Raw genomic sequence first — 10,599 nt, 5'->3', positions numbered from 1 at the left:
ACCCGCATGAACTGATGGAGTTGCATAAAAGAAGATGATGGGATTCGCCTTTTTGTGTTTAAAATGCAACGGTGGACCTTTTCACGTAATTTTTCATTGAAGATAATGTTGCACTGTTTGAACTTGTATTGGCACATTTAATCTTAGATATTTTTTAAATATGTAAAAGAAAAGAAAAAAAAAAAATAATAATAATAATAATGGTGCAAGGTACAAACGAAGACGCTGAACAAGAATGTATGGATTCTACAGAGGATGTTCAAAGGAAGGAACGACTTATGCTGACATTATATGAACAATGGAAAACCGATGTCCGTGATGCAAGGAAAAGACTCATGAAGTACATATCTGAAGAGGAATCGTGGTCATTGATTGATCATCTTAAGGCAAGCAGTAAAAGCGTAACGGGAATTTTCGATGAAATCAGACAAATGGCTACGCCAGCAGTTGATGTAAGACAACGAATTGATACCTGTCAAGCTGTTACATCAGAACTTATTAGTATTGCTTATGGCCGAGCTATTGATGACAAAGAGAATTTTGATGAGGACGAGGAAAGAAGTAAACTACATGAAATGCTTTCCCGGGATTATGCAATGTCGGTTTATGGATCGGAGGCATCTTTTCTTTCTGACAAACAATTAATAGCTGTTAAACGAGTTGAAGCTGCTGCTGATCTGGCTGCAAAAAGGGCAAACTATGAACTTATGCTTGAAGAGGAAATAATAAGAAAATCTATAATTCTACTTGAGGAACAACAAAAGAGAGAGATGGAAGACAAAAAAATTGAGTTAATTCGATTTCAAGCAGCTAGAGAAATTCGTGTTGCAGAAGCGAGGGTGAAGGTTTATGATGAAATTAATACAGACGGTATGGAATGTTTTGAACTTCAGAACGTCATCCCCCCTGCAAAACATACCGTGACAAATAAGACACAGGTTAAGGCCACGGTTACAGCTGTGAAATCTACAAGTGCCCCGTTTGTCAGTGGGATTTTGGATACTTTCTCTAAGAATTATGCCCAGAATGGCAGTGCTATAGCTGCTCCTATTTCACCCTCTGATGATCATGTCAAAAACGTTGCTTGCAGATCCACTCAAGATCCTGCCTCAGCCTCTTCAAAGACACTTTCCCCTGTGCTAATTGATAATTGTGAAATTTCTTCGTTAATTCAAATTGTCCAAGACAATATTGCTTCAAGTAGACTTCCGACGCCTGAACCATTCATTTTTACAGGTGATCCAATTCAGTTCATTGAATGGAAGGCTGCATTCACGACACTCATTGGCAGAAAGGATATAGTACAGGAGGAAAAACTGTATTATCTGAAGAAATATGTCGGCGGTTCTGCTAGACAAATGTTAGATGCAACTTTTTTCCGAACTGATCCTGAAGCTTATCAAGATGCATGGAAGCGACTCGATGAACGTTTTGGTCAACCTTTCATAATACAAAGGGCATTCAGGCAAAAATTAAACAAAAACAGAGAATGCTAACATGATGCTACACTTTAGCATTGTGCTAAAGCTAACGCTAGCTACAACTGCCGTATTTTCGCTTCTACTGAACAACCTGCTGAATAAACATCCTGATTTAGACTTGACTTTATTTGCATGTGATAAATAAGTTCATGTTTCACCAGAAAATGGCTAAAAATTGTGTTTCCCAAAAGATTCTGTTCTCCGTGATGTCACTTCCTGTCCGTGTCCAATCAGGAAGTAAAACTATAACAACACAGAAATGGCAAAAACATTTTAGTGGTAAATATGGAGGGTTTTGGATGTTTTTGGGAATCACAGTGGACAAAAAGAAGAAACAAACATCTTTTATTTATTTTCCTCAAAACAGAATCCAGTCTGGTGACGGGGGGCGACTGCAGGGGGCGGTTTCTCTGTTACAGTGACGTGTTTGAAAACGGCTTCTTGGTCTAAAGCAGCAGCGAAAGCCTAGACGTGCTGAGGGGGGGCCAGAGGGGGGGCCGGTTCTGCTGCTGCGGCGGCGGCGGAGAGAGAGAGAGAGGGGAATGTCCGTGAGGCGATCTGCGATTACTGCACATTCTCCATCATCTTGAGGAATTCTGCAACAGACACAAGAGTCAGTGTGTTAGCTTCGACACGGGTGCTAGCATACCGGCTAATATACGAGGATTTTTATTTATTTATTTTTTTGTCACATTTTTTTTGTCACTTGTTCGTCTTTTTTGTCACATTTTTTGTAATTTTTTGTCACTTTTTTGTCATTTTTTTTGTCACATTTTTTGTCACATTTTTTGTCACTTTTTTGTAATTTTTTGTCACATTTTTCTGTATTTTTTTGTCACATTTTTTGTCTTTTTTGTCTTTTTTGTCACATTTTTTGTAATTTTTTGTCACATTTTGTCTTTTTTGTCACTTTTTTGTCTTTTTTTTGTCACATTTTTTGTAATTTTTTGTCACATTTTTTTGTAATTTTTTGCCACATTTTTGTATTTTTAGTCATTTTTTCATCACTTTTTTGTCACATTTTTTTGTAATTTTTTGTCTTTTTTTGTCACATTTTTTTGTAATTTTTTGTCTTTTTTTGCCACATTTTTTTGTAATTTTTGCCATATTTTTTGTCTTTTTTTGTCACATTTTTGTATTTTTTTGTCACATTTTTTTGTAATTTTTTGCCACATTTTTGTATTTTTAGTCATTTTTTCATCACTTTTTTGTCAAAGTTTTCTCACATTTTTGTCACATCTTCATTCTGCAAAACCCAGGAGACACAAGCGTCAGTGTGTTAGCTTTGACCCGGGCGCTAGCATACCGGCTAATATACGAGAATTTTTATTTTTTTTGTTATTTTTTGTCACTTTTTTGTCTTTTTTTGAATTTTTTTGTCGTTTTTAGTCACATTTTTTGTAATTTTTTGTCACATTTTTTGTCTTTTTTGGTCACTTCAGGAAAAAAGGTGAGAAAATGGGGACAAAACTGAGACAAAAACAATGATGGAAATGTGACAAAAAAGTGACGAAAACATTGTTGCAAAAGTGGCAAATATGTCACAAGAAATTGACAAAAAAAATTACAAAAAATGTGACAAAAAAAATTTCCCAAAATGTGACCAAGATGTGACAAAAAATGAAAAAAATTCGACAAAAATTCGACAAAAAAATTGCAAAAAATGTGGCAAAATGTGACAAAAAAATGATGAAAAACTGATGAAAAACTGATGAAAAAGTGGGAAAAATGTCACACGAAATTGACAAAAAAATGACAAAAATGTGACAAAAAAATTACAAAAAATTACAAAAATTTGACAAAAATTTGACAAAAAAATAAAAAAGACCAAAAAATGACAAAAATATGACAAATTGTGATTAAAAAATTTACCAAAAAATGAGAAGCTGGAGAAACTGCTCATGGTTCCGGTGGGGGCTCAGGGCTTGGTGCCAGTGCGGTTTAACCGGGCTTTACAGATAACTGCGGGTCAAAGACTCGTCCTTGTGAACGTGTGGATAACTGCGGGTCAAAGACTCGTCCTTGTGAACGTGTGGATAACTGCGGGTCAAAGACTCGTCCTTGTGAACGTGTGGATATAACTGCGGGTCAAAGACTCGTCCTTGCGGGGCTCCTCCTCACCGTCAAAGTCCAGCATGCCGTCTGAGTTCTTGTCTCCGTCCTTCATGAGCTCGTCGACCTCGTCCTCCGTGACGCTCTCGCCGGTGCTGCGGATGATCAGCGCGAACTCCTCCCGGTCGATGTAGCCGTCTCCGTTCCTGAGGGGGGGGGGGGCACGGGTGCAACGAGGGGAGGGGGGGGAGGAAAGGGGGGGGTTTAGTGTAAATGTCAGCTTTAAATGTGCTCAAAGAGAGAGGAGAAGAAGAGAGAGGAGAGAGAGGAAAGGAGAGGAAAGGAGAGAACGCGCGCGGAAAGGAAAGGAGAAAACGCGCGCGTTCTCTCCTTTCCTCTCCGCGCGCGTTCTCTCCTTTCCTCTCCGCGCGCGGAAAGGAAAGGAGAGAACGCGCGCGGATAGGAAAGGAGAGAACGCGCGCGAAGAGGAAAGGAGAGAACGCGCGCGGAGAGGAAAGGAGAGAACGCGCGCGGAGAGGAAAGGAGAGAACGCGCGCGGAGAGGAAAGGAGAGAACGCGCGCGGAAAGGAAAGGAGAGAACGCGCGCGGAGAGGAAAGGAGAGAACGCGCGCGGAAAGGAAAGGAGAGAACGCGCGCGGAGATGAAAGGAGAGAACGCGCGCGGAGAGGAAAGGAGAGAACGCGCGCGGAAAGGAAAGGAGAGAACTCGCGCGGAGAGGAAAGGAGAGAACGCGCGCGGAAAGGAAAGGAGAGGACGCGCGCGGAGAGGAAAGGAGAGGAAAGGAGAGAACGTGCGCGGAGAGGACAGGAGAGAACGCGCGCGGAAAGGAAAGGAGAGAACGCGCGCGGAGAGGAAAGGAGAGAACGCGCGCGGAGAGGAAAGGAGAGAACGCGCGCGGAAAGGAAAGGAGAGAACGCGCGCGGAGATGAAAGGAGAGAACGCGCGCGGAGATGAAAGGAGAGAACGCGCGCGGAGAGGAAAGGAGAGAACGCGCGCGGAGAGGAAAGGAGAGAACGCGCGCGGAGAGGAAAGGAGAGAACGCGCGGAGAGGAAAGGAGAGGAAAGGAGAGAACGCGCGCGGAAAGGAAAGGAGAGAACGCGCGCGGAAAGGAAAGGAAAGAACGCGCGCGGAGAGGAAAGGAGAGAACGCGCGCGGAAAGGAAAGGAGAGAACGCGCGCGGAAAGGAAAGGAGAGAACGCGCTGAAAGGAAAGGAGAGAACGCGCGCGGAGAGGAAAGGAGAGAACGCGCGCGGAAAGGAAAGGAGAGGAAAGGAGAGAACGCGCGCGGAGAGGAAAGGAGAGAACGCGCGCGGAGAGGAAAGGAGAGAACGCGCGCGGAGAGGAAAGGAGAGGAAAGGAGAGAACGCGCGCGGAAAGGAAAGGAGAGAACGCGCGCGGAGAGGAAAGGAGAGAACGCGCGCGGAAAGGAAAGGAGAGAACGCGCGCGGAGATGAAAGGAGAGAACGCGCGCGGAGAGGAAAGGAGAGAACGCGCGCGGAAAGGAAAGGAGAGAACGCGCGCGGAGAGGAAAGGAGAGAACGCGCGCGGAAAGGAAAGGAGAGGACGCGCGCGGAGAGGAAAGGAGAGGAAAGGAGAGAACGTGCGCGGAGAGGACAGGAGAGAACGCGCGCGGAAAGGAAAGGAGAGAACGCGCGCGGAGATGAAAGGAGAGAACGCGCGCGGAGATGAAAGGAGAGAACGCGCGCGGAGAGGAAAGGAGAGAACGCGCGCGGAAAGGAAAGGAGAGAACGCGCGCGGAGATGAAAGGAGAGAACGCGCGCGGAGAGGAAAGGAGAGAACGCGCGCGGAGAGGAAAGGAGAGAACGCGCGCGGAGAGGAAAGGAGAGAACGCGCGCGGAAAGGAAAGGAGAGAACGCGCGCGGAGAGGAAAGGAGAGAACGCGCGCGGAAAGGAAAGGAGAGAACGCGCGCGGAAAGGAAAGGAGAGAACGCGCGCGGAGAGGAAAGGAGAGAACGCGCGCGGAGAGGAAAGGAGAGAACGCGCGCGGAAAGGAAAGGAGAGAACGCGCGCGGAGATGAAAGGAGAGAACGCGCGCGGAAAGGAAAGGAGAGAACGCGCGCGGAGAGGAAAGGAGAGGAAAGGAGAGAACGCGCGCGGAAAGGAAAGGAGAGGAAAGGAGAGAACGCGCGCGGAGAGGAAAGGAGAGAACGCGCGCGGAAAGGAAAGGAGAGGAAAGGGGGGAGGAGGAGGAGCTTTGGGGCCACGCACTTGTCGAAGACGCGGAAGCACTCGGCCAACTCCTCTTCGGACTTTCCGGCCTGGTCCTCCTTGAGCAGCCTCACCATCATCACCAGGAACTCCTCGAAGTCAATGGTGCCGCTGCCTGAGGGGGGAGACAGGGAGTCAGAGGGGGAGACAGGGAGTCAGAGGGGGAGACAGTCAGGGGGGGGAGACAGTCAGTCAGGGGGGGAGACAGTCAGTCAGGGGGGGAGACAGTCCGCGGGTCAGTCTCTCCGCTGAACGCGCTTTTACGCACAGACGTGTCCATCTGTGCGTAAAAGCGGCGCTGCTCTGCGGCTTTACAGTCGGCGAATGAACGTGAAGTGTTTTGTCCTCGCGGCTCACCGTCCTCGTCCACCTCCTCGATGATCTCGTCCAGCTCCTCTCGGGTCGGGTTCTGCCCCAACATCCTCATGACGGTGCCGAGCTCCTTCGTGCTGATGTCGCCGCCGCCGTCAGTGTCGAACATGTCAAAGGCGGCTTTGAACTCTGCGAGGGGGGGGCAAAGAGACGGTGAGGAGACACTGGGGGGGGGGGGGACACCGTGCTGCCACATTAACCTCTTAACTCCCGCCTGAACCGAGAGCACTTTGTCCAGGTCAGCTTTACCCAAATCCTGTAGGCCAGTGTGACGCCTCAAGCTAAGATCTACAAAGCTCATCTGAATGGATCTTTTTTCTCACGTCATCACATTTTGTTCATCTTTTTTGGGGGGGGGGTTTTCAACGATTTTTGTCACATATTTTTTAGTCATTTTTAAATCTTTTTTTGTTTGTTTTTTTTGTCGTTTTTTAGTCATTTTTTGTCACATTTTTTGTCATTTTTTCGTCTTTTTTTCGTCTTTTTTTCGTCTTTTTTCAATATTTGTTTTGTCTTTTTTCATCAATTTTTTATCATTTTTTTGTCAATTTGTTGTCATTTTTTCGGCCGTTTTTCATCCATTTTTTACCATATTTTTATCATATTTTTCATCAATTTTTTTGTCATTTTTTTGTCTTTTTTGTCATTTTTTCGTTATATTTTTTTGTCTTTTTTTTGGGTCATTTTTTGTCTTTTTGTCACATTTTTAGTCATTTTTTCGTCTTTTTTCAATATTTTTTTTGTCGTATTTTTGTCATTTTTTGTCACGTTTTTTGTCATTTTTTCGTCTTTTTTAAATATTTTTTTTCTTTTTTCATCCATTTTTTATCATATTTTTATCAATTTTTTGTCATTTTTTTGTCACGTTTTTTGTCTTTTTTGTCATTTTTTCGTTATATTTTTTTGTCTTTTTTTTGGGTCTTTTTTTCGTCACGTTTGACACTGGAGGACTCAGAGACAGGTGGGTCTTTATTGACAGGTTTCTGCAGCTGCCGCCCTTGTGTGTGTGTGTGTGTGTGTGTGTGTGTGTGTGTGTGTGTGTGTGTGTGGTCCAAAAGTGTCTGTGGTTTATTTTAACCCCCGCCTTAACCGAGCGCATTTCCTCCAGTTCAGTTTTACCCAAATCTAAAAGCTTCTCACAGCCCAGAGTCCAGAGTGAAGCTTCATTTGAAAACCACACCATTGACCTGAAGTAAACGGATCTTTTTCCTGTTATCGTCTTTTTAATCTTTACTTTTTCGACACATTTTGGTCACTTTATTGCGGCCGTTTGTCTCTTTTTACACACGCTTTTTCCCCCTTAGAAGCTTTTACATTAGGGTAAAGAAGTGTTAATTTTGACAACATGTTTTATTTTAGTTTGAGTCGAAAATGTAGTTTCATTTTAGTCTAGTTTTAGTCGACTAAACTTAAGACTAATGTAGTGGACTTTGCATTGATAATATTGATTCTAATCATGTTTAATGTTGTTCCTCTGCTTCATGTTTCTGCTCCACATGAACAAAGCTCAGAGCTGATCCTTTAAACATGATCTGAGGCTCTTTCAGACGCTCAATACAAGTGTGGATGATTTTAGTCTCTCCTTTTCATTTTTATTTAGTCTGATTTCAGTCGACTCAAATATCTGGACATTTTAGTCACAGTTTTAGTCTCATGAGAAACTTTTGATTTAGTTTTAGTCCAATTTTTTGGCTCAGAGTTTTGTTTAAACATCAGTTTCTTCACACATTCGATGAAGAAAATATAATGTTTTAAAGAGAATTTAATCAATCAGGCAGAAAGTTTTTTGAAATAAAAGATCCAGGAATGTGGTCATGTTCAGGGAGAAAGTGTGACATTATGTAGATGGGTGTGAGTGGCCGAGCTCGTGGTCACTCTCGTGGTCACTCTCGTGTCTCGATGTCCGAGCGTGAGACTCACCAGCCAACATCTCCTCGCTCAGGTAGGAGCGAGCCTCTTGTTGTGCGTCAGTCTGTGAGGAGAACACAAAGTACAGACACATGTGATGACTCTTTATTTCCAACATAGACTTTAGTGTTTACATTCAGACAAACGGGCGGATCAAACCCCTTAACTCCCGCCTGAACCGAGAGCATTTTCTCCAGTTTGGATTTACCCCAATCCAAAAGCTTCTGGGAAAAAGGTGACGAAATAGCAACAAAACTGAGACGAAAACAAGGATGGAAATGTGACAAAAAAGTGACGAAAAATGTATGAAAAATATGATAAAAATGTGGTAAAAAATGGATGAAAAACGGACGAAAAAATGACAAAAATTTGACAAAAAATTACAAAAAATTGATAAAAAAATGACAAAAATGTGATAAAAAACTCACGAAAAAACGACAAAAAATTGATAAAAAATGGTAAAAATGGATGAAAAATGGACGAAAAAATGACAAGAAATGTACAAAAAAATGATTAAAAAATGACGAAAAAATGACAAAAAATATGATAAAAATATGGTAAAAAAATTGATGAAAATATGGTAAAAAATTGATGAAAATATGGTAAAAAATTGATGAAAAACTGACGAAAAAACGACAAAAAATTGATAAAAAAATGACGAAAAAATGACGAAAAACGGAAGAAAAAATGACAAAAATTAGATAAAAAAATGGTAAAAAATTGATGAAAAACGGATGAAAAAATGACAAAAAAATTATACAAAACTGACGAAAAAACGACAAAAAAATGACTAAAATGAGTTGAAAACCCAACAAAAAAATGATGGAGAAAAATCTGCTGACGTGAGGAAAAAGCTCCTCTCGGTTCCGGCGGGAGTTAAGAGGTTAACGACATTCCTATCGCGTCGCGGTCGTTACGCATGCGCAGTGAGTGAGCGGCGCTGAGCATATTTGAGCCTCGGGACTCGGCGAAAACGCACGCGGCTATTTTAGGGCTCAACACATTAGCCGCGCTGTATATGGCCTTCAGACACTCAACCCGCGGGGAATCTGTCACCGAGGCACAATCCGCACCTGCAGCTGTCTCTGCGCCAAAACGGTCCAAAAACGACCCCCCCCCCAGGAGAAAGAGCCAGGGTGAGTTTATCCAACAACAATGACCTCGATTAACATTCTCCACATGTTCCAGCGCGAGCCTCAAGCGTTAATGGATTTGAAAAGGCATTTAAATGTTTCCCGACGCGGAAGCCGTTTGTTTGAGTTCACGCGTAAAAGTGTGCCACGGCGCGTAATTGTTCCATGTCTCGTTTTATCCAATGGATTACTGTGTTATTTCATAGATTGCCGTTTAATTTAACATTGTAGCGCGCACATGGCTGTTGTTTCAAAGGCTTCGTGCGTAAAACTGTGCCATCGCGTCTCCTTTGATGGCGCGGCACAGTGAGGTTTTAGAGTCCGCGGTGAAGTCGTTCATGCGTAAAAGTGTGCCACGGCGCGTAATTGTTCCATGTCTCGTTTAATCCAACGTGTTATTTCATAGATTGCCGTTTAATTTAACACTGTAGCGCGCGCACGTGGCTGTTGTTTGTGGCAAAGGCTTCGTGCGTAAAACTGTGCCATCGCGTCTCCGGCAAAAAGTGACGTTTCTGACGTTTTTAGAGTCCGCGGTGCAGTTATTCATGCGTAAAAGTGTGCCACGGCGCGTAATTGCCGCGTGCCTCGTTTTATCCAGCGGATTACGGTGGCATTTCATAGATTAGCGTCAGATCTTTGGCTCATGGCTGTTTTCTGTGACCAAAGCGTTCGTGCGTAAAACTGTGCGTAAAGCTGTGCCAAAGGAGTTCGTCTCATTCGCGTCCGTAAGTCATGTTTACAGTGAGTTTTGAATGCCCGTGGCGCCTTTACTCCGCTACGTAAATGCGTAAAAGTGTGCCACGGTGCGTAAAAGTGCGCGCCACGGTGCGTAAAAAACCCGCGGATCTTACCATGTTTGTGGTTTTAGTTTTCCCCCCAAAAACTCCGGGTAGATCCGCGTGCGCCCCGACAGAGAGACTAGACGCACGGTGACGCCGCGCGAGCGCTTTAAACCGCGCGCGCAGGCCCCGCCCCCTCCCGCGGAACAGATTTAGATGCGTGAACTTTTAGGGCTCTCGGTTCCGCGGGGAGATCAGGCGCAGAGGAGGAAGTCCGGATTCTTTTCATTTTTTTTTTTTTTTAAATTTGAAGATAAAGATCAGACGCGGGGGGTCACGTGCAGAGCTGGGGGGTTTACAGATGTTACAGCTGTTCACAGGGGGTGTCATCAGTTCAATTAAGAGAAGCGACTGCAGATGAGTGACTGTGTCCCGGGGGAGATTCAAATTTTCATCACATTTTTGTAATTTTTTTGTATTTTTTCGTCAATTTTTTTGTCAGTTTTTGTCATTTTTTTTGTATTTTTTCGTCAATTTTTTAGTCAGTTTTTGTCATTTTTTCGTCCATTTTTTATCAATTTTTTTGTCACATTTTTGTAATTTTTTTGTATTTTTTTTAATCA

At 43.7% G+C, this 10,599-nt stretch overlaps 1 protein-coding gene across 1 annotated transcript; it reads right to left on the bottom strand.

Moving 5' to 3' along the window:
* Positions 1–1,809: 1,809 nt before the first annotated feature.
* Positions 1,810–10,170, bottom strand: LOC306981421 (troponin C, skeletal muscle). The gene is made up of 6 exons (XM_079581037.1): positions 10,049–10,170; positions 8,077–8,128; positions 6,142–6,285; positions 5,785–5,899; positions 3,603–3,739; positions 1,810–2,077 (listed from the first exon to the last, which is right to left on the bottom strand). The coding sequence occupies exons 1-6, from the start codon at positions 10,049–10,051 to the stop codon at positions 2,046–2,048; spliced, it is 483 nt and encodes a 160-aa protein (XP_079437163.1). The 5' UTR covers positions 10,052–10,170; the 3' UTR covers positions 1,810–2,045.
* Positions 10,171–10,599: the final 429 nt, after the last annotated feature.

This window comes from Gobius niger (genome assembly GCF_951799975.1).
Source record: "Gobius niger genome assembly, chromosome: 22".
Lineage (NCBI taxonomy): Eukaryota > Metazoa > Chordata > Actinopteri > Gobiiformes > Gobiidae > Gobius > Gobius niger.
Note: the sequence above shows the minus strand (reverse complement) of the source record. Positions and strands in the feature narration are given on the sequence as shown.